The sequence below is a fragment of the Xiphophorus maculatus genome, chromosome 13 (genome assembly GCF_002775205.1).
Source record: "Xiphophorus maculatus strain JP 163 A chromosome 13, X_maculatus-5.0-male, whole genome shotgun sequence".
Taxonomy (NCBI): domain Eukaryota; kingdom Metazoa; phylum Chordata; class Actinopteri; order Cyprinodontiformes; family Poeciliidae; genus Xiphophorus; species Xiphophorus maculatus.
This window is the reverse complement of record NC_036455.1, coordinates 9365299-9389303: the sequence shown is the minus strand read 5'-3', so window position 1 is coordinate 9389303 and position 24005 is coordinate 9365299. Positions and strand designations below refer to the sequence as shown.

At 34.9% G+C, this 24005-nt stretch overlaps 10 gene segments (V, D, J or C); 3 read left to right on the top strand and 7 right to left on the bottom strand.

The window, feature by feature from the left end:
• Positions 1-737: 737 nt before the first annotated feature.
• On the bottom strand, positions 738-1217 carry LOC102222067. The segment is given in 2 exon segments: positions 738-1069; positions 1166-1217. Coding segments are annotated over 2 exon segments (384 nt in total).
• Positions 1218-2369: 1152 nt separating this feature from the next.
• LOC102221795 lies at positions 2370-4563 on the bottom strand. The segment is given in 2 exon segments: positions 2370-2692; positions 2837-3013. Coding segments are annotated over 2 exon segments (360 nt in total).
• A 1697-nt stretch (positions 4564-6260) lies between these two features.
• On the top strand, positions 6261-8028 carry LOC111610604 (the record flags this gene model as incomplete). The annotated part of the segment is given in 2 exon segments: positions 6261-6393; positions 7563-8028. Coding segments are annotated over 2 exon segments (459 nt in total), but the record flags the coding sequence as incomplete, so codon positions are not given.
• Positions 8029-8961: 933 nt separating this feature from the next.
• Positions 8962-11107, bottom strand: LOC102233735. The segment is given in 3 exon segments: positions 8962-9314; positions 9484-9604; positions 11050-11107. Coding segments are annotated over 2 exon segments (360 nt in total).
• Positions 10652-11268, bottom strand: LOC111610497. The segment is given in 2 exon segments: positions 10652-11127; positions 11220-11268. Coding segments are annotated over 2 exon segments (384 nt in total).
• Positions 11269-12774: 1506 nt separating this feature from the next.
• Positions 12775-14164, top strand: LOC111610603 (the record flags this gene model as incomplete). The annotated part of the segment is given in 2 exon segments: positions 12775-12907; positions 13699-14164. Coding segments are annotated over 2 exon segments (459 nt in total), but the record flags the coding sequence as incomplete, so codon positions are not given.
• Positions 14165-14929: 765 nt separating this feature from the next.
• Positions 14930-17138, bottom strand: LOC111610499. The segment is given in 3 exon segments: positions 14930-15367; positions 15529-15649; positions 17081-17138. Coding segments are annotated over 2 exon segments (360 nt in total).
• Positions 17139-19291: 2153 nt separating this feature from the next.
• Positions 19292-20415, top strand: LOC111610500. The segment is given in 2 exon segments: positions 19292-19342; positions 19944-20415. A coding segment is annotated over 1 exon segment (261 nt).
• Positions 20416-20952: 537 nt separating this feature from the next.
• Positions 20953-21581, bottom strand: LOC102233724. The segment is given in 2 exon segments: positions 20953-21257; positions 21422-21581. Coding segments are annotated over 2 exon segments (357 nt in total).
• A 1813-nt stretch (positions 21582-23394) lies between these two features.
• LOC102234241 lies at positions 23395-23997 on the bottom strand. The segment is given in 2 exon segments: positions 23395-23717; positions 23825-23997. Coding segments are annotated over 2 exon segments (375 nt in total).
• Positions 23998-24005: the final 8 nt, after the last annotated feature.

Sequence of the window (24005 nt, the reverse complement as noted above, 5' to 3'; positions counted from 1 at the left end):
GGCTGGAGACTGATTTATAGATCAAAAAAGCTCAAAGGGGTTAACTCTATATATTTTTTTGATGTTAGCACCTCTGGGATCTAGAATTGTAAGACTGGAATATCCAGGAAAGAAAACTCAGTAGCTGCTGGTAGGGGCTCTCCAGACATTCATTTGATAGTTAGAGGGCACAGATCAGCCTCCTCCTCCTCACCATGGACCCGGAGTCTGAACAACATGGAGGAAGAGAAACAGAGTCATTATTAGACTGAGGGCAGCCAGACTAGTTTATTTAGTTAAATTAATATATTTAGCTAAATATTGTTGCTGAGGGACACAAGCAGGCCTTCTGACATACAGATAAAAAAAAAAACTCAAAAAGGGCATTAGGGGCATCACGTGCCTGGGAAGAGTTGAAGTAATGTAGTGAATGTCTGTGTCAGCTACGTGAAGAAATTTTAAATAATGAGTATTGTTTTAAATACAGTATTTCGGATTTTTTCTAACACGCCACTCTTTCTGCTTCTGATTTAATCTGAAACTAATAAATATAAAATAATTAGTGACAAAAGCAAATGGGTGAATAATGAAATATAGAAAATATTGGCTTTTTTTTTTCTTAGAGCTTGACTTTTAGTGAAGTGTATTGAAATCAAATACTGTGTGATCAATGTTTGTGTTCAGTGAACTGTATCAGACTCCAGCTGACTGCAGTTTCTCTTCAGTCAGACTGAGGGAGGTTTTTGTACGATGATTTTTCACTGTGTGAACACCCTCTGACTGTTTATGTTATGATAACTCTGACAGTAATAAACTCCAGCATCTTCAGCCTGAACTCCACTGATGGTCAGAGTGAAGTCTGAGTTTGATCCACTTCCTGTGAAACGATTTGGAATCCCTGATGCTCTGCGATTTCTCCAGTAAATGAGCATTTTAGGAGGTTCTGTGTTCTTCTTTTGGTACCATGCTAAATAATAGTCTGATCCATCATAGTATACAGCTTGACTGGTTTTACAGCTGATGGTGGCCGAGCCTCCAAAGCCGGTATTTACTGCTGAAGGCTGAGTCACTGTGACCTGACCTCTGGACTCTGAGGACACAGAGACAAAAACATGCAGCAGATTCATGGTTTTCTTCATGTCAGATGTGCAGGGAGAGGAGAGCAGTTGGATTTTCTGGACTTTACCTGTGAAGCAGCAGCAGAGGAGAGTCCAGATGAGGACGCAGATCAAAGTCATGTTTTTGATGAGGAGGATTTCTGTGTCTTCTGTTGTGATGAAGGACAGCTGTCAGTCATCCAGTGTTCAACTGTCAGGACTATAAACTCTCCCAGAGCACTGGAGCATGGAGCTGCTGATGCAAAGTGGCTCTATGGAAATACTCTGAAGGACTTCAACAGGGCAGGAACAATATGATGATGAAGTTTCGACATGAATCAATTTATGTAGCAAATGTTTTTAATTGTGTCAAATGTGTATTTTGATGCTTTTTCTTCAGCATTTTTTGTTGTGATGAACTTTTTACTCGTACAGAAAACTTCCTACATATATTTGGAATCAGGGTGTTGCCAGAAGTATAAATTTTAATTTGAGTGATATTCCACTAGTGATCAGAAAATGTAAAACTTAAATTATGACTATGCATGTAATTATATATTATAATTTTTATAGGATATTACTTTTTATCTCCCATGTCCCAAAAGTTTTGAAAGACGACCAACTTTGTTTAACATTTTTGGACAATGCAGAAACCTCAAGTTAACTATAGACTTTTACATTTCTCAGATAGAAAAATGTTTCTTAATTCAAAATTAAAGTCTAAAACTCTGAAATGATAACTTTTACAGTAAAAAGTAAATGAAAAATACTGTTTAGACCTCCTTAGACAGTTACTGTGAAATCACTTCAAATAGCTTCTGGTGTTAATGCAGCCAGTGTCTTAATGCTCACTTCCTTTTTCTGCTGATTGTTTGCTCTTCTTATTCAGTCATGTTTGCTTTGTCGTGTAGGTCACGGTTCAAATAAAAAATATTTACTATTAAAGTATCTTTGACATTTTTATTTATATGTATCTGCAGAGAGAGGTAGAGTTGAAATAATTCAGGCTCACTTTTAAAAGTTTTGTCAATTAAAGAAATTTAAATAGTTTCAGAAATATTATTTTACTTCTTTCAGGGTTTTTTTTTTTAATCAATTCTGATATATCTCTAGATCTTAATAATCTGTCTCAATCAGTAGCTCTAGAAAAATCTAAAAAAAAACTGGTAGTGATAATAATGAAAGTAATTTCTTCATAATTAATTTGTGGTTTAGCATTTGTGGAGACTTGATTGTTTTAGTGTCAGTGCAGCTGTTGAGTCAGATCAGTTCCTCTCCAGCTGAGGGAGGTTTTTGTACGACGTTCTATCACTGTGTGAACGGGTAGCTGTAACCCTGCTGACAGTAATAAACTCCTGAATCTTCAGCCTGAACTCCACTGATGGTCAGAGTGAAGTCAGAACCAGATCCACTTCCACTGAACCGAGCTGGAACTCCAGACTCACGAGTTGTTGCTCTTCGTATAATGAGCTTCGGTGCCTCTTCAGGTTTCTGATGGTACCAGAAAAGCCAGTCGCTTATACCTGTACTAGTTTTACATCTGATGGAGACAGTCTGTCCTGGAGCAACAGACTGAGATCCAGGAGTCTGAGTCAGGATGATGTCTCCTGATGAACCTGGAAAACATAAAATATATCAATTCAGGGAAATTTGTTTGATTACAAATTATTGATAATGTAGGAATAGATGGGAAATGGCAGAATTATATCTTCATAAAGCTTATTTCTTCTTCAGTCCAAGTTTCTCCCAGAGAGTCTCACCCTGAACCAGGAGCCCCAGGATGGTCAGCAGTAGAGTCAGTGACATCATCATTGTGCTGCAGGTGTGTCAGTGGCTCTGAAAGGCCTGGACAGCCACTGATCAACTCTGACCTCTTAACAGCTGGAGCAGAGAGGCAGGACACATATGCAAACACAGAGTCAGTCACATGGAGCTGAACTAGCAGCAGGTTTCCTCCTGAAACATGTTTCTGCTAAGAAAGACTGAGAAGAACTTTTAAAACGATCTTGATGAAACTTCACCAACTAAACTTCAAAGTGACTCTGTTGCTTTAGTACTTTGAGATCTCTGTAAACGTTTTGATGTAATTGATCAGCAATATAATCCTTTAACTGGAATATCTTGATTCTCCTATTTACGCTCGTTCTAAGGGTTTGTTCTCTGTTGCTTCCTCCACTTCTCACACTTTCTGCAAAAGAAGCACAAGATGGAAAGAAAAGATAAACGTTCTATTGCTTAGACGTACAGTATGTCAAGGGATAGGTTAATGCTGCCAGTGAGCTTTTCTATGCGTCTATGTGTCGTTTTGCTTGACCTCAGTTGTGACCTTACTCTCCCTCTCTCCAGGAGAGAGGTGCACCAGTTGCTAGGGATGATTAGTTGGTGTGGAGATGCTGACCTGAGGAAATCTTGTCAGTACTGTACAAATTTAAAGCAAATTAAAAGTCAATATATTCATAAATATTTTGGAGGAAAATTAGCAATAGAAAGGCATGTTTATATTTTGTTGGTGTTTCCGGGTGGGGGTAGGGGGGGTGGGGGGGTGACGTCTTTCCCCTCTTTAATTGGTGGAAACGACCTTTGTATTCAATAGAGATAATACTTTAAACTTGAAAAATATTTTTGATTCTTTTCTAACGTAGAAGGAGCCTTCTTCAAGATTGTGAAAATTAAATTCTTTTCACTTTATCTGTGCTGATGTTCCTGGATGATATTAAACCTACAGAATTATTACAACATTAAAGAAACCCCAAGACTTGAGATGCAAGACAGAAATATCAGTTGGATTATGACTGATTATCTGCTTTCGATATTTATCATTCAAATGTTTATTGGATTAAAACAAACATTTGACATGTTTTTAATGTGCTTAAAAAACTTTATTGCTTCTGTTAATTGTTTAATTACAGTGCACAGTTTATAGATGGGGGACTGGAAAATATATTCTCAACGTTGAGAAAACTTAGTTTCATAAACTTTCTTGGGCTTCAAGAAAATATATCTTTTGTTCTTTCGAGTTTGAGTTTTAATGAGATTTGATGAAATTAGACGCTGTGTACATCCAGTGTGTTTGCTCAGTGAACTGCATCAGTGTCTGCAGCAGATTCTAGTTGCAGAACAAAGTTCAGTTTCTGTTCAGTCAAACTGAACGAGGTTTTTGTACGATGATTTTTCACTGTGTGAACACATCCTGACTGTTGATGTAATGATAACTCATACAGTAATAAACTCCTGCATCTTCAGCCTGAACTCCACTGATGGTCAGAATGAAGTCTAATTCATTTCTTGCTCCACTTCCACTGAATCTGGAGGAGATTCCTGAAAATCTGTCTGATGTGTAGTAGATCAGAGCTTTAGGAGCTTCTCCGGGTTTCTGATGGTACCAGGACAGACAGTAATCAGATGGGGAACGACAGAGAGCTACTTGTCTACTGGCCTTACAGTCAATAGTGACAGTCTGACCAAGCTGCACTGATTTGGCTGCTGATTGAGTCACAACAACATTTTGTCCATCAGATCCTGAGGAGAAAGAAGAAACTCTGGACATGAGATGGTGAAACTCAGCTACACTCCAAATGATTTTCACATGACAGAAAAATGATTTTCCTCACCCTGAGTGAAGCAGAGGAGAGTCCAGATGAGGACGCAGATCAAAGTCATGTTTTTGATGAGGAGGATTTCTGTGTCTTCTGTTGTGATGAAGGACAGCTGTCAGTCATCCAGAGTTCAGCTGTCAGGACTATAAACTCTCCCAGAGCGCTGGAGCATGGAGCTGCTGATGCAAATCAGTTTATTTAAGATTTGAATGGAATCCTTTAGATTGTGTTCTTTATACTTGATATTTTATTCTAAAGTTATTTCTTCATCAATATGTATCTGCTATCAGATTTGGGTTAATTCTGGTCTCAAAAAGAAACTTTTCAAATCCATACATGTTTTTTATTGCTGATTTAACTGAGTCAAATGTTTTAATATTTAGTATGTGCTTATCAATTTTGTTTTCTGTTTTGTCATTTCAAACCTGGTCTACATTGTAAATGAGATCTTAGATCCAAAAAAAGGACAATCTGTAAAAAAAATGTTTTGTATCATTAAAACTACATTTAGGGAGGAGAAAATATTACATGTATTTTCGGTTTAATTTATTTTAAATTCATTTATTAGTAAGTTTTGAATGTTTTGTAAAATGTTAATATATCATTATGCTATTGAATTTCACAGGTTCTACAGTAAAACTAAATTTAAATCATACTGGTGAACTTTAGAAACAAGATCTTAACTTTTAAGTTTTTAAATATGATTGGCACAAAAAGTACAATAAATAAAAACAAAGTAAATCTGTTGTGTAGAGCTGATAACCATTTCTGTTCAAATTATTTCAATTTAATGGGCTGATTATTTAAACATTTTATTGTAAAATTGCTTGAAACCATTTGTCGTCTTAATGCAGCAAAGGTTACAGATGTTTCCCAATGATACCAGCTGATTTATAATCCACACATATAAAATATCATAATGGAAGATCTTGTGTTCTCAGTCAGGCCCAGTTAGGCCCAAATGTGCTCAGTTGTATATAGAACAGCTGAATTTATATCTATTGTATGTGTTACATTCCAGTGAACATTGTGTATTTAAATTAATATTAGCCTGATACCAAAAACATAAATTAAGGTTTTATTTTTCTCTAAATCTAAATGAATTCAGGGAGTAAGAGATTAGAAAATATCTTCTAATCATTCAATGTTTTACGTGATGAAGTATGAAAGTATCATGAAGATTTTTATTTATTAAACTGAAACCTGGATGTCAAAGTTCATTAGTGATGTTTCCTCAGTGTTTCCATGGATACTACCGTCCTCCTACTCTCTGGAGAAATAGAGTCAAAATGATGAAGGATGAATGTGGCAACATTTCTGGTAAAATGTTTCAAAATGTCTGCAATAAAGTTAACATATATTGATAAGGATTATGTCTCCACCTGGTTATTTATTTAATTCTTTTTATTTATTTTTATGCCTGCATCTCTCTCTGAAAAAGTGATAAAATATATGTTTTAGCGGGGGAACCTTCCTTTTTTTATAAACAAAAGTATTTATGAGGAATAAACCAAAATTATTGACTGTTGATGTCAGAAACAATATAATTAATAAATATATTTTCCAGCTGTGTTTTTCAGGTTGAAACTGTTCATTTAGAGTTTGTTGTGTTCAGAGTCAGAGAGCCGTGTCTCTACAGTCAGAGGTTTTTGTACGACGACTCAACCAGTTTGTATCACTGTGGTACACGTTTGGTGGAGGAACCAGGCTGGATGTTGGAAGTAAGTTCAATATTTTAAATATTTTATTATAATATAATAGGTACATTGTTGTTAGTTTTATCAACAAACTAATATAATTGAGACGTCCATAATTTAAATTTTTATTCATTTGCTTCAGTCAGTGATGAAAACAGCAGGTTGGGTCAGTAGTTAGAATCATAGAGAGAATAAATTATTTTATTTCTGGTAAAAAGTTTTTTATTTATTATATGAAGGGGAAATGTAATTTTAGTTATATTTAGTTTTTTAAGCCAGAATCAGTTTGTTGTGTTCAGAGTCAGAGAGCCGTGTCTCTACAGTCAGAGGTTTTTGTACGACGAATCAATTAGTTTGTATCACTTTGGTGGACTTTTGGTGGAGGAACCAGGCTGGATGTTGGAAGTAAGTTTCTGAATATTTAACATTTATTGTGAGATAAATTATGAGAATGATCATAAGAGGATCATGGAGGATGTTATTATTATTAAGAAATTATTTTTTAACTCCTTTTTAAGGAAATGTGAACTTCACATTTTACTATTACTATTATTAATCTAATGTAATAAAATATTGAAACATTTTTGACCATGTTATTTTTCAAACTAGTTTTTAATGTTTTTAAATTGTTTAAACTAAAGAAATTAGATATAAATTGCATAAAATAGAAAATTAATTAAATATCTCAAAATACTTGGTGATGACTTTTATAATGCAGTTTTAAAATTGCTGTGAGACAATATATTGTTTTTCAATTTGTATTCATTGTCATTTATGCCCATTAGCCGATCTGCTTTATGAATTAATATGATGTTTTATTTTGTTTAATACTTTAAAAATTGAACCACTAGTAAGATGATCATCAGATTGTTTGATTATAATTTTTAAATTATTATTTTTAAGATTTTATTTCATTTATAATCAGGGAGGTAAAGTAGAGTTCAGTTTATGTTTAATCTTATTTTCTAGTTTACTGTATTTCAGGTTATATGAGGACTCTGTGTGCTGATATGCATGAGTTCACAGTGAAGGGAAGTGAAACAGTGTGTGAGGGAGTGACTGGTGGAGCAGAAAAATGTTAACTGAAGAATCTTAAAGAAAGTCATTTCTCCCACAGTAAAGATGGTCCAGATTCTGCTGTCTGGTTAACAAGTGTGTGGTTCCTGTTCTCTAACCTGATTGGTGTCTCCTAGGTGATACCCGCCCCACCCTGACTGTGCTGCCCCCCTCCAGTGTGGAGCTGCAGCAGCAGCAGGTTACCCTCATGTGTCTGGCCAACAAGGGCTTCCCCTCAGACTGGACTCTGTCCTGGAAGCTGGACGGCAGCAGCAGCAGCAGCTGGGAGCAGAGCAGGAGCTCCGGGGTGCTGCAGAATGACGGCCTCTACAGCTGGAGCAGCACCCTGAGGATCCCTGCAGACCAGTGGAGGAAGGTGGGCTCTGTGACCTGTGAGGCCTCCCAGGGCTCCCAGTCTGCAGTCACAGAGACACTGAGGAGAGACCAGTGTTCCCAGTCCTGACCTGACTCTCTGAGACTCTGATACTGGCTTTAATCTGTCACTGCTCTCACTCTTTCTTTGCTGATTATTCTCTATTTTCACTGAGTCATGTTTGCTTGTCATGTTGGTCACTGTTCAGATAATAAATATTTACTCATCAACTTCTGGTTTCCACCTGCTTTTTTATTCAGCTTTAAATATTTTAGTTATGTTCTACTGTTTTATTTATTTATGTTTTGCCTTTATTCTCTTTAGACATCGTTTCTATCCATAACAAGAGTACAATTAAATGCCCTGCAAATCATTATTAAATTTAAAAACATATTTCGAATACAGTTTTAAAGCAAGTGAAAAATATTTAGGAACTACCATCATCAGAATTAACAGGTTTTTCAAAAATATCTGCTTGGAACAAAAATTATTTAAAAAAAAAAAAACATTTCAAAATAAAAATTGTTTAAACTCCTAGTGATTTTTTGTGTCTTTAATTGTTCTAACCAAGTAGCAAATACCACTGGAGGAATTCTCTGTAGGTCGAGGATTTTTAGATCTTTATGAACATTTTGATGTGAATAAGCAAAACAATCTTTTAACTGCAACATCTTATTTTTCCTATTCAAACTATTTCCCAAAGGTTTGTTGTTTCCACTTCTCAAACTTTTGTTCATAACTTGATTTATTCAAAAGAAACAATATTAATGAGCTCTAATCTTTTTAAAACTATTCAATTGGCAAAGAATCCAAACCCTCAGCAGTCAGAGGGTTTTCAAAAATTACTGCTTGGAACAAAAATGATTTGAAAAAACATTTCTATTAATAGTTTAATCTCCAAGTGCTTTTTTTCTTTAAGTGTTCTAACCAAATGGCAAAATATTATTATTATTATTATTATTATTATTATTATTATTATTAATATTGTTATTATTATTATTTATTTATTTATTTATTTAGTCTCATATCCAAATATATATGTATTAGTGGAAAATTACTGAATAAATAAATAAAAAACTTTTAAAAAATAGAAAATTAATAAAAATAAATAAATAATTTGTGGAAATGTTCAGTGTTTTAGTTTCAGTGCAGCTGTTGAGTCAGATCAGTTCCCCTGAAACTGAGGGAGGTTTTTGTACGACGTTCTATCACTGTGTGAACGGGAAGCTGGTACCCTGCTGACAGTAATAAACTCCTGAATCTTCAGCCTGAACTCCACTGATGGTCAGAGTGTAATCAGAACCAGATCCACTTCCACTGAAACGAGCTGGAACTCCAGACTGACGAGCTGTAGCACCATAAATCAGGAGTTTAGGAGCTTCTGCAGGTTTCTGAAGGTACCAGTGGAGGTTGCTACTAACACTTGAACTGGTTTTACATGAGATGGAGACAGTCTGTCCTGGAGCAACAGACTGAGATCCAGGAGTCTGAGTCAGGATGATGTCTCCTGATGAACCTGGAAAATATGGAAAATAACAATTGAGAGAAACTATGTTGATTACAAATTATTGATAATCTCTGAATAGACAAAAGAAAACATTAACATCTTGTTTCAATATTTCTCCATGATAGCAGAATTTTAATTATCATTTCTTCTTCAAACCAAGTTTCTATCAGAGTCTCACCCTGAACCAGGAGCCCCAGGATGGTCAGCAGTAGAGTCAGTGACATCATCATTGTGCTGCTGGTGTGTCAGTGGCTCTGAAAGGCCTGGACAGCCACTGATCAACTCTGACCTCTTAACAGCTGGAGCAGAGAGGCAGGACACATATGCAAACACAGAGTCAGTCACATGGAGCTGAACTGGCAGCAGGTTTCCTCCTGAAACATCAATGTATTAAAGACTAAGAGAGGAACTTTAATAGGGCTCTTTATAATCTTTTACCAGTTAACACTGAAGGGATTTTCTATAGGTTTAGTACTTTTACATCTTTGTGAACTGTATGATGTCAATAAGCAAAAAAACAACTTTTTACTGGAACATCTTGTTTCTTCTATTCAAACCATTTCTCAAGGGTTTGTTGTTTCCGATTCTCAAACTTTTATTTATAACTTGATTTTTTCAAAAGAAACAATTACAATAATCTAGAATCTTTTTAAAACCATTTAACTGGCAAAGAATCCAAATTTTTACTTTTAGAAAAGGTTTTTTCTTGCTGACAAACCTCACTAATGTCACATACTTGTTGTCATTTGATAATTCAGAGAAAATGTTTTCATATTTTCCTTTCATCCATACCTGACAAACTGTCTATGTCTCTATTTGTTAATTCAAAGAAAGAGACTTGACACCACATCTCAGCTTGTTGTATTTCTGTTTGTGGAAATAATCTGGCAGTACCTTTAAAACCAAATATTCAAAAATTGTTGGTTCTAGTCATCTGGCAGCAGTAAGATCCAGGCTCTAAAAATAAATCCATTATCAAGCATTAATATTGATTTAGATATGAATTATTTTCCAACAGTAATGGCAAACTTAGCAAATCATTTTAAACAAGGCTAACCTAACATTAAAGAGCCTCATGGATTGTTTTTCCTGTCTTCCTACATGTGCTTATGAGAATAAATCCTGTAATGTGTTTAACAATCATTAAAATATATTTTGGTGTTATTACCAATGGTTTTCCTTGACTTCATGTATGATTGTTTAAAAATAAAACATGGAAAATATTTTTAAACCTTTCTAAAGTCAAAGTTACTTCATTACTTAATTGGAGAATAAGGTGTCAAACATCTAAAAATATAAATGAAATAATATTTTAAAATGTAATAACTGAATATCATAACTGAATATGTTCTTGTGTTTAATGGAAATATAATTTCTGGCCTGATGTGTTCAGTGAACTGTATCAGTGTCTGATGCAGATTCCAGCTGCAGAACAAAGTTTAGTTTCTGTTCAGTCAGACTGAGGGAGGTTTTTGTACGATGATTTTTCACTGTGTGAACACATCCTGACTGTTGATGTAATGAAAACTCTGACAGTAATAAACTCCTGCATCTTCAGCCTGAACTCCACTGATGGTCAGAGTGAAGTCTAATCCATTTCCTGCTCCACTTCCACTGAATCTGGAGGAGATTCCTGAAAATCTGGATGATGTTCTGTAGATCAGAGCTTTAGGAGCTTCTCCAGGTTTATGATGGTACCAGGACAGGCAGGGTGTGCTACAAGCTACTTGTCTACTGGCCTTACAGTCAATAGTGACAGTCTGACCAAGCTGCACTGATTTGGCTGCTGATTGAGTCACAACAATATTTTGTCCATCAGATCCTGAGGAGAGAGAAGAAACTCTGGACATGAGATGGTGAAACTCAGCTACACTCCAAATGATTTTCACATGACAGAAAAATGATTTTCCTCACCCTGAGTGAAGCAGAGGAGAGTCCAGATGAGGACGCAGATCAAAGTCATGTTTTTGATGAGGAGGATTTCTGTGTCTTCTGTTGTGATGAAGGACAGCTGTCAGTCATCCAGAGTTCAGCTGTCAGGACTATAAACTCTCCCAGAGCGCTGGAGCATGGAGCTGCTGATGCAAATCAGTTTATTTAAGATTTGAATGGAATCCTTTAGATTGTGTTCTTTATACTTGATGTTTTATTATAAAGTTATTTCTTCATCAATATGTATCTGATATCAGATTTGGGTTAATTGTGGTCTCAAAAATACACTTTTCAAATCCAGACATGTTTTTATTTCTGATTTAACTGAGTCAAATGTTTTAATATTTAGTATTTGCTTATCAATTTTGTTTTCTGTTTTGTCATTTCAAGCCTGGTCTACATTGTAAATGAGATCTTAGATCTAAAAAAGGAGAATCTGTAAAACAAAATGTTTTGTATCATTAAAATTACATTTAGAGAAGAGAAAATATTACATGTATTTTTGATTTAATTTATTTTAAAGTCATTTTTAGTAGGTTTTGAATGTTTTGTAAAATGGTTAATTTTTATTCAATATACTATTGAGTTTCTCAGGTTTTACAGTAAAACTAAATTTAAATCATACTGGTGAACTTTAGAAACAAGATCCTAACTTTTAGGTTTTTAAATATGATTGGCACAAAAAGTACAATAAATAAAAACAAAATAAATCTGTTTGATAGAGCTGATAACCATTTCTGTTCAAATTATTTAAATTTAAAAGACTGATTATTTAAACATTTTATTGTGAAATTGCTTGAAACCATTTGTCGTCTTAATGCAGCAAAGGTTACAGATGTTTCCCACTGATACCAGCTGATTTATAATCCACACATATAAAATATCATAATGGAAGATCTTGTGTTCCCAGTCAGGCCCAGTTAGGCCCAAATGTGCTCAGTTGTATATAGAACAGCTGAATTTATATCTATTGTATGTGTTACATTCCAGTGAACATTGTGCATTTAAATAAATATTAGCCTGATACCAAAAACATGAATTAAATGTTTATTTTTCTCTAAATCTCAATGAATTCAGGGAGTAAGAGATTAGAAAATATCTTCTAATCATTCAATGTTTTACGTGATGAAGTATGAAGGTATCATCATGAAAATTCTTTTGTATATATATTTTTATTTATTAAACTGAAACCTGGATGTCAAAGTTCATTAATGATGTTTCCTCAGTGTTTCCAAATGATGAAGGATGAATGTGGCAACGTTTCTGGTAAAAAGTTTCAAAATGTCTGCAATAAAGTTAACATATATTGATAAGGAGTTTTTTTCTCCACCAGGTAATTTATTTAATTCTTTTTATTTATTTTTTAGCTCACATCTCTCTCTGAAAAAGTGTTAAAATATGTATGTTTTGTGGTGGAACCTTCCCTTTTATATAAACAAAAACATTTAAGAGGAAGAAACCAAAATTAGTGACTGTTGATGTCAGAAACAATATAATTACTAAATATATTTTCCAGCTGTGTTTTTCAGGTTGAAACTGTTCATTTAGAGTTTGTTGTGTTCAGAGTCAGAGAGCCGTGTCTCTACAGTCAGAGGTTTTTGTACGACGACTCAACCAGTTTGTATCACTGTGGTTGACTTTTGGTGGAGGAACCAGGCTGGATGTTGGAAGTAAGTTTCTGAATATTTAACATTTATTGTGAGATGAATTATGAGAATGATCATAAGAGGATCATGGAGGATGTTATTATTATTAAGTAGTTATTTTTTAACTCCTTTTTAAGTAAATGTGAACTTCACATTTTACTATTACTATTATTAATCTAATGTAATAAAATATTGAAACATTTTTACCATGTTATTTTTCAAACTAGTTTTTAATGTTTTTAAATTGTTTAAACGAAAGAATTAAGATAAAAAATGCATAAATTAGAAAACTTAATTAAATATCTCAAAATATTTGGTGATGACTTTTATATTGCAGTTTTAAAATTGCTGTGAGACAATATATTGTTTTTCAATTTGTATTCATTGTCATTTATGCCCATTAGCAGATCTGCTTTATGAATTAATATGATGTTTAATTTTGTTTAATACTTTAAAAATTGAACCACTAGTAAGATGATCATCAGATTGTTTGATTTTAATTTTTAAATGATTATTTTTAAGATTTTATTTTATTCATAATCACAGGGAGGGAAAGTAGAGCTCAGTTTATGTTTAATCTTATTTTCTAGTTTAATGTATTTCAGGTTATATGAGGACTCTGCGTGCTGATATGCATGAGTTCACAGTGAAGGGAAGTGAAACAGTGTGTGAGGGAGTGACTGGTGGAGCAGAAAAATGTTTAACTGAAGAATCTTAAAGAAAGTCATTTCTCCCACAGTAAAGATGGTCCAGTTTCTGCTGTCTGGTTAACAGGTGTGTGGTTCCTGTTCTCTAACCTGATTGGTGTCTCCTAGGTGATACCCGCCCCACCCTGACAGTGCTGCCCTCCTCCAGTGTGGAGCTGCAGCAGCAGCAGGTTACCCTCATGTGTCTGGCCAACAAGGGCTTCCCCTCAGACTGGACTCTGTCCTGGAAGCTGGACGGCAGCAGCAGCAGCAGCTGGGAGCAGAGCAGGAGCTCCGGGGTGCTGCAGAATGACGGCCTCTACAGCTGGAGCAGCACCCTGAGGATCCCTGCAGACCAGTGGAGGAAGGTGGGCTCTGTGACCTGTGAGGCCTCCCAGGGCTCCCAGTCTGCAGTCACAGAGACACTGAGGAGAGACCAGTGTTCCCAGTCCTGACCTGACTCTCTGAGACTCTGATACTGGCTTTAATCTGTCACTGCTCTCACTCTTTCTCTGCTGATTATTCTCTATTTTCACTGAGTCATGTTTGCTTGTCATGTTGGTCACTGTTCAGATAATAAATATTTACTCATCAACTTCTTGTTTCCACCTGCTTTTTTATTCAGCTTTAAATATTTTAGTCATGTTCAACTGTTTTATTTATTTATGTTTTGCCTTTATTCTCTTTAGACATCGTCTCTATCCATAACAAGAGTACAATTAAATGCCCTGCAAATCATCTTTAAATTTAAAAACATATTTCGAATACAGTTTTCAAGCAAGAGAAAAATATTTAGGAACTACCATCATCAGAATTAAGAGGTTTTTAAAAAATGTCTGCTTGGAACAAAAATAATTTGGAAAAAAACATCCTAGTGATTTTTTGTGTCTTTAATTGTTCTAACCAAGTAGCAAATACCACTGAAAGAAATTCTCTGTAGGTCGAGGATTTTTATATGTTTATGAACATTTTGGTGTGAATAAGCAAAACAATCTTTTATCTGCAACATCTTGTTTTTCCTATTCAAATTGTTTCCCAAAGGTTTGTTGTTTCCACTTCTCAAACTTCTATTCATAACTTGATTTATTCAAAAGAAACAATATCAATGAGCTGGAATCGTTTTAAAACAATTAAATTGGCAGAAATCCAAATTTTTACTTTTATAAAAAGCTATGAAAAAATATTTAGGAACTACCATCATCAGAAGTCAGAGGTTTTTCAAAAATGGCTGCTTAGAACAACAATTGATTTGAAAAAACATTTCTATAAATAGTTGAAACTCCTAGTGCTTTTTTTTTCCTTTAATTGTTCTAACCAAATGGCAAATAATAATAATAATTATTATTATTTTGTGTCTCAGATCCAAATAGACATAACAAATTATATATATGTAAAATAAATAAATAATTTGTGGATGTCTTAGTTTCAGTGCAGCTGTTGAGTCAGATCAGTTCCTCTCCAGCTGAGGGAGGTTTTTGTACGACGTTCTATCACTGTGTGAACGGGAAGCTGTTACACTGCTGACAGTAATAAACTCCTGAATCTTCAGCCTGAACTCCACTGATGGTGAGAGTGTAATCAGAACCAGATCCACTTCCACTGAACCGAGCTGGAACTCCAGACTGAAGAGTTGTAGCATATTGAATCAGGAGTTTAGGAGCTACTGCAGGTTTCTGAAGGTACCAGTGGAGGTTGTTACCAACACTTGAACTGGTTTTACATGAGATGGAGACAGTCTGTCCCAAAGCAACAGACTGAGATCCAGGAGTCTGAGTCAGGATGATGTCTCCTGATGAACCTGGAAAATAACAATTGAGAGAAATTATGTTTGATTACAAATTATTGATAATCTCCAAACAGATAAAAGAAAACATTAACATCTTGTTTCAATATTTCTCCATGATAGCAGAATTTTAATTATAGTTTCTTCTTCAAACCAAGTTTCTATCAGAGTCTCACCCTGAACCAGGAGCCCCAGGATGGTCAGCAGTAGAGTCAGTGACATCATCATTGTGCTGCTGGTGTGTCAGTGGCTCTGAAAGGCCTGGACAGCCACTGATCAACTCTGACCTCTTAACAGCTGGAGCAGAGAGGCAGGACACATATGCAAACACACAGTCAGTCACATGGAGCTGAACTGGCAGCAGGTTTCCTCCTGAAACATCAATGTATTAAAGACTAAGAGAGGAACTTTAATAGGGCTCTTTATAATCTTTTACCAGTTAACACTGAAGGAATTTTCTATAGGTCTAGTACTTTTACATCTTTGTGAACTTTATGATTTCAATAAGCAAAACAAACTTTTTCCTGGAACATCTTGTTTCTTCTATTCAAACTATTTCTCAAGGGTTTGTTGTTTCCGATTCTCAAACTTTTATTTATAACTTGATTTTTTCAAAACAAACAATTACAATACGCTAGAATATTTTTAATACCACTCAAGTAAAGAATCCAAATTTTTACTTTTAGAAAAAGTTTTTTCATGCTGACAGACCTCACTAATGTCACATACTTGTTGTCATTTGATAATTCAGAGAAAATGTTTTCATATTTTCCTTTCATCCATACCTGACAAACTGTTTATGTCTCTATTTGTTAATTCAAAGAAAGAGACTTGACACCACATCTCAGCTTGTTGTATTTCTGTTTGTGGAAATAATCTGGAAGAACCTTTAAAACCAAGTATTCAAAAATTGTTGGTTCTAGTCATCTGGCAGTAGTAAGATCCAGGCTCTAAAAATAAATCCATTATCAAGCATTAATATTGATTTAGATATGAATTATTTTCCAACAGTAATGGCAAACTTAGCAAATCATTTTAAACAAGGCTAACCTAACATTAAAGAGCCTCATGGATTGTTTTTCCTGTCTTCCTACATGTGCTTATGAGAATAAATCCTGTAATGTGTTTAACAATCATTAAAATATATTTTGGTGTTATTACCGATGGTTTTCCTTGACTTCATGTATGATTGTTTAAAAATAAAACATGGAAAATATTTTTAAACCTTTCTAAAGTCAAAGTTACTTCATTACTTAATTGGATAATAAGGTGTCAAACATCTAAAAATATAAATGAAATAATATTTTAAAATGTATTAACTGAATATCATAACTGAATATGTTCTTGTGTTTAATGGAAATATAATTTCTGGCCTGATGTGTTCAGTGAACTGTATCAGTGTCTGATGCAGATTCCAGCTGCAGAACAAAGTTCAGTTTCTGTTCAGTCAGACTGAACGAGGTTTTTGTACGATGATTTTTCACTGTGTGAACACGGGGCCACTGTGATAACTCTGACAGTAATAAACTCCAGCATCTTCAGCCTGAACTCCACTGATGGTCAGAGTGAAGTCTAATCCATTTCCTGCTCCACTTCCACTGAATCTGGAGGAGATTCCTGAAAATCTGGATGATGTTCTGTAGATCAGAGCTTTAGGAGCTTCTCCAGGTTTATGATGGTACCAGGACAGGCAGGGTGGGCTACAAGCTACTTGTCTACTGGCCTTACAGTCAATAGTGACAGTCTGACCAAGCTGCACTGATTTGGCTGCTGATTGAGTCACAACAATATTTTGTCCATCAGATCCTGAGGAGAGAGAAGAAACTCTGGACATGAGATGGTGAAACTCAGCTACACTCCAAATGATTTTCACATGACAGAAAAATGATTTCCCTCACCCTGAGTGAAGCAGAGGAGAGTCCAGATGAGGACGCAGATCAAAGTCATGTTTTTGAAGAGGAGGATTTCTGTGTCTTCTGTTGTGATGAAGGACAGCTGTCAGTCATCCAGAGTTCAGCTGTCAGGACTATAAACTCTCCCAGAGCGCTGGAGCATGGAGCTGCTGATGCAAATCAGTTTATTTAAGATTTGAATGAAATCCTTTAGATTGTGTTCTTTATACTTGATATTTTATTATAAAGTTCTTGCTTCATCAATATGTATCTGATATCAGATTTGGGTTAATTCTGGTCTCAAAAATAAACTTTTCAAATCCAGACATGTTTTTATTTCTGATTTAACTGAGTCAAATGTTTTAATATTTAGTATGTGCTTATCAATTTTGTTTTCTGTTTTGTCATTTCAAACTCGGTCTACATTGTAAATCAGATCTAAGATCTAAAAAAGGACAATCTGTAAAAAATGTTTTGTATAAATAAAGTTACATTTAGAGAAGAGAAAATATTACATGTATTTTTGGTTTAATTTATTTTAAATTCATTTATTAGTAAGTTTTGAATGTTTTGTAAAATGGTTAATTTTTATTCAATATACTATTGAGTTTCTCAGGTTCTACAGTAAAACTAAATTTAAATCATACTGGTGAACTTTAGAAACAAGATCCTAACTTTTAGGTTTTTAAATATGATTGGCACAAAAAGTACAATAAATAAAAACAAAATAAATCTGTTTGATAGAGCTGATAATCATTTCTGTTCAAATTATTTCAATTTAATGGGCTGATTATTTAAACATTTCATTGTGAAATTGCTTGAAACCATTTGTCATCTTAATGCAGCAAAGGTTACAGACGTTTCCCAATGATTCCAGCTGATTTATAATCCACACATATAAAATATCATAATGGAAGATCTTGTGTTCCCAGTCAGGCCCAGTTAGGCCCAAATGTGCTCAGTTGTATATAGAACAGCTGAATTTATATCTATTGTATGTGTTACATTCCAGTGAACATTGTGTATTTAAATAAATATTAGCCTGATACCAAAAACATAAATTAAAGTTTTATTTTTCTCTAAATCTAAATGAATTCAGGGAGTAAGAGATTAGAAAATATCTTTTAATCATTCAATCATGTTTTACGTGATGAAGTATGAAAGTATCATCATGAAGATTTTTTTGTATATATATTTTTATTTATTAAACTGAAACCTGGATGTCAAAGTTCATTAATGATGTTTCCTCAGTGTTTCCATGGATACTACCGTCCTCCTACTCTCAGGAGAAATAGAGTCAAAATGATGAAGGATGAATGTGGCAACATTTCTGGTAATATGTTTCAAAATGTCTGCAATAAAGTTAACATATATTGATAAGGAGTTTTTTTCTCCACCAGGTTATTTATTTAATTCTTTTTATTTATTTTTTATGCCTGCATCTCTCTCTGAAAAAGTGTTAAAATATGTATGTTTTGAGGTGGAACCTTCCCTTTTATATAAACAAAAACATTTATGAGAAATAAACCAAAATTAGTGACTGTTGATGTCAGAAACAATATAATTAATAAATATATTTTCCAGCTGTGTTTAGAGTTTGTTGTGTTCAGAGTCAGAGAGCCGTGTCTCTACAGTCAGAGGTTTTTGTACGACGACTCAACCAGTTTGTATCACTGTGGTACACGTTTGGTGGAGGAACCAGGCTGGATGTTGGAAGTAAGTTCAATATTTCACATATTTTATTATAATATGAGCGATACATTGTTGTTAGTTTTATCAACAAACTAATATAATTGGAGACGTCCATAATTTAGGTTTATATTAATTTGCTTCAGTCAGTGATGAAAACTGCAGGTTGGGTCAGTAGTTAGAATCATAGAGAGAATAAATTATTTTATTTCTGGTAAAAATGTTCTTATTTATTATTTGAAGGGGAAATGTAAAATAAGTTATATTTAGTTTTTCAAGCCAGAATCAGTTTGTTGTGTTCAGAGTCAGAGAGCCATGTCTCTACAGTCAGAGGTTTTTGTACGACGACTCAATTAGTTTGTATCACTTTGGTGGACTTTTGGTGGAGGAACCAGGCTGGATGTTGGACGTAAGTTTCTGAATATTTAACATTTATTGTGAGATAAATTATGAAAATGATCATAAGAGGATCATGTGTGATGTTTGGAGCAATTTATTTTTTAAACCTTTTCTAAAGAATTGTGGACTTCACATTTTTGTCTTACTAATTAAAACTAGTTCTTAATGTTTTTAAAGTGTATAAGCTAAAAAATTAAGATAAAAGAGTTAATATTCACAGTTTGTTTATTCTATTCATTACTTAAAGAGTGAGGCATTATCAAGCAACATGAGCATCAACTAGTTTTGATTCAGATTTTATAAAAATGTTATGTTTAAGATTTTATTTCATTTATAATCACATGGAAGAAAAATAGAGCTCATTTTATCTTTAATCTTATTTTCTAGTTAATGTATTTCAGGTTATATGAGGACTCTGTGTGCTGATATGCATGAGTTCACAGTGAAGGGAAGTGAAACAGTGTGTGAGGGAGTGACTGGTGGAGCAGAAAAATGTTTAACTGAAGAATCTTAAAGAAAGTCATTTCTCCCACAGTAAAGATGGTCCAGTTTCTGCTGTCTAGTTAACAGGTGTGTGGTTCCTGTTCTCTAACCTGATTGGTGTCTCCTAGGTGATACCCGCCCCACCCTGACAGTGCTGCCCCCCTCCAGTGTGGAGCTGCAGCAGCAGCAGGTTACCCTCATGTGTCTGGCCAACAAGGGCTTCCCCTCAGACTGGACTCTGTCCTGGAAGCTGGACGGCAGCAGCAGCAGCAGCAGCAGCTGGGAGCAGAGCAGGAGCTCCGGGGTGCTGCAGAATGACGGCCTCTACAGCTGGAGCAGCACCCTGAGGATCCCTGCAGACCAGTGGAGGAAGGTGGGCTCTGTGACCTGTGAGGCCTCCCAGGGCTCCCAGTCTGCAGTCACAGAGACACTGAGGAGAGACCAGTGTTCCCAGTCCTGACCTGACTCTCTGAGACTCTGATACTGGCTTTAATCTGTCACTGCTCTCACTCTTTCTCTGCTGATTATTCTCTATTTTCACTGAGTCATGTTTGCTTGTCATGTTGGTCACTGTTCAGAAAATAAATATTTACTCATCAACTTCTGGTTTTCACCTGCGTTTGTATTCAGCTTCAAATCTGTTTATTTGGTCTCACTGTTTTTTCTTTGTCTGTTGTTATTTTTAGACATTATGTGTCCACAGACTAGGATGAAACACCCTGGAAATAAAATTATTCTGATTTCAAAATTATATTTTTGAAATATAGTAAGCTTTAAAAGAAATAAAAATGATATGTTAACATGAACAGGAATTGTATATATATAAAATCACATAATTATAACAATGTAGAACAATAAAATGATCTGAAAAATGTTATATAGAAATAGTGTTTAAATTCTGTTTTTTCATTTTGACCACATAGCTATGATTTTTTTTCTTTTTATCTCAGATTACACCAAATAATAGAAATAAAATGGCTACATTGTAGCATAAATATATGACTAAATGAATGAATGTATTAATAATAAAAAAAATATATATACATTTCTGAAAACTTTTACTGTTTTAGTTTCCTTGCAGCTGTTGAGTCAGATCAGTTCCTCTCCAACTGAGGGAGGTTTTTGTACGACGTTCTATCACTGTGTGAACGGTGTGTAACCCTGCTGACAGTAATAAACTCCTGAATCTTCAGCCTGAACTCCACTGATGGTCAGAGTGAAGTCAGAACCAGATCCACTTCCACTGAAACGAGCTGGAACTCCAGACTGACGAGTTGTAGCACGATAAATCAGGAGTTTAGGAGCTTCTGTAGGTTTCTGAAGGTACCAGTGGAGATAGTTACTAACATATGAACTGGTTTTACATTTTAGTGAGACAGTCTGTCCCAAAGCAACAGACTGAGTTCCAGGAGTCTGAGTCAGGATGATTTCTCCTGTTAAACCTGGAAAATACAAAAAGGAAAAATAATTAAGATCTGAACTGAACATCATCAACCTGTAGAGAATAACTAAGAAAGTCTGTTGTGTCTTGGTGACCCAATACAGTAGAACATGACTTTGCGACGTCAGTTTTCATCCAAAAATCAAGTTTCTATCAGAGTCTCACCCTGAACCAGGAGCCCCAGGATGGTCAGCAGTAGAGTCAGTGACATCATCATTGTGCTGCTGGTGTGTCAGTGGCTCTGAAAGGCCTGGACAGCCACTGATCAACTCTGACCTCTTAACAGCTGGAGCAGAGAGGCAGGACACATATGCAAACACACAGTCAGTCACATGGAGCTCAGCTCATCATTCTGTGACGTTACCAGATCAAAGCTGAAAGATTTACATTTGGAAAACCAAGCAATGAGCTTAAACAAGGAGGTTCAGCTTTTCTGAAAATTTATATAGAATGCAAGACTTTTCTATCCATTTTCATTTTCTTTTTTTTTTAAAAATATTTTATGGAACAATGATAAAGTTGCTGCATGACTAGATCATAACCAGTACTTTGGAGTTTGATGAAAATAATACAAATATAACTTCAGGGATTAAAAAAGCTTTCAAAGAGAAACAAATGGTGGAGAAGCTTTGGACGAAAACTTAAACACTTTAGAAAATAAGTTATTAACTCATATCACTCCGGGATAAAAGTATGATGTTTGTTTGTTGGACTGATCATTTGCTCAGCCTGAACAGTCCAAAGATTCTACATCTGTTAACATTTTATTCACAGAAACCTAACAAAACTTAAAGCAACTTAGGAATGAAAGTTACAATTTGCACCTATGTTAAATTACACCTATATACAGTATGAAACTATCAAATGAGACAAATAAAATAAAAACAAAGATTGAGTTAAGTTGAGTATTTAGCAATAACATAACACCTCTTGTTGACAAAACAAATGTGGTAACTGTTCTCATATTATTTGGACTAAAATATCCATGACATCCACAGAAAATATGAATATTATGAGTAAGTTCAGTAGTTACCATGAGACAAATGATGACTGATGTCATCCAATGATTGATCTATGTCTGTAATATGCCTCTCCTGTTTGAGATTTTTGCAGATGAGCAGAAATGTAGTTTTGCTAACATGTTTATTTTGGGGCTGAAATGATCAAGTAAGATAAGATGGTAAGAGATTTATAGAGTCTTAGTTTGAAGTGGTGTGCTTTACATCTTGTCTTCTTTCTTTTGTTTTTACCACAATTGATGGCTTTTACTTTACATGAGTGCTATATAAAGAACGGTAACTCTTTATTTGACGGGTTGTGAATAAGACTGTCGTGACACTGTCATAAACATAAGTCTTCATGAATATTTATGACTGTTGTCATAAAATGTCTGTTATGACAACTTGACATTAACCGAGAAATCATGATCTGACATAAATTTGTTATAAAAGTATTACTGAATAAACTTAGCTTTAATAACATAAAGCTAAAGTTTAATCAGTAATACTTTTATAACAAATTTATGTGAGATCATGATTTCTTGGCTAATGTCAAGTTGTCATAACAAAGACATTTTGAATAATGTCAACTTTGTATTAAAAGTGTCATGATTTACTGAATGACACTTTATGACAACAGTCATAAATATTCATGAAGACGTATTCATGTTCATGACAGGTGTCATGTCATGTTTATGACGATGTCATGACAGTCTTATTCACAACCCGTCAAATAAAGTGTTACCTAAGGAACTTATAAATCATAGTTTACCTGCTATTGCTGGTTGATCGTTTTAAACATGATGTTAAAGTATAATGAAGAAAATGGGCAAATGTGTGAAAACTTTTACTGTTTGTCCATTATTAGTTTCACTGAGTTTCATGAATTGTTTGCAAATTTTAATGAAAGTGAATCTTATGTTGAATTTAAATACTGCAATTTTCAAAGAATCTGCACCATGTGAAGAGGATTAGAGATTACATAAATTTGAAATTTCATGAGACAAAAGTCTATCATTTATTATCATGTTTTTGTGCCTCTGACGAAGTGCACCAGCTTCAGCAGCTGCTGGAAGCTGCAGCAACCACTTCAGTTTCAGTTCAGTCTGAGACCTAGGGAGGTTTTTGTATGACTGTTTTTCACTGTGTGAACAAGTCGTGAGTGCTTGCTGGGAATTCTCCATTACAGTAGTAAACTGCAGCATCTTCAGTCTGAACTCCACTGATGGTCAGAGTGAAGTCAGAGTTTGATCCACTGCCTGTAAAACGACTTGGAGTCCCTGATGCTCGAGTGCTGGTGGAGTACAGCAGGAGCTTAGGAACCTCTCCATCTTTCTGCTGGTACCAGTCTAAACGGTTGGAGCTATAAACATTGTGACTGGTCTTACAGCTGATGGTGACAGATCGTCCCAAGGAAGAGCTCACTGCTGCAGGCTGAGTCACTGTAGGTTGGATTTTGGATTCTAATAATAATTTTAAAAAAACACATTAAACACCTTTGTGAACTTGCCAACCAATTTTCAGAGGGACAGATGTTCAGAGGAGAGGAGTTGGATTCTCTGGACTTTACCTGTGAAGCAGCAGCAGAGGAGAGTCCAGATGAGGACACAGATCAAAGTCATGTTTGTGATGAGGAGGATTTCTGTGTCTTCTGTTGTGATGAAGGACAGCTGTCAGTCATCCAGAGTTCAACTGTCAGGACTATAAACTCTCCCAGAGCGCTGGAGCATGGAGCTGCTGATGCAAAGTGG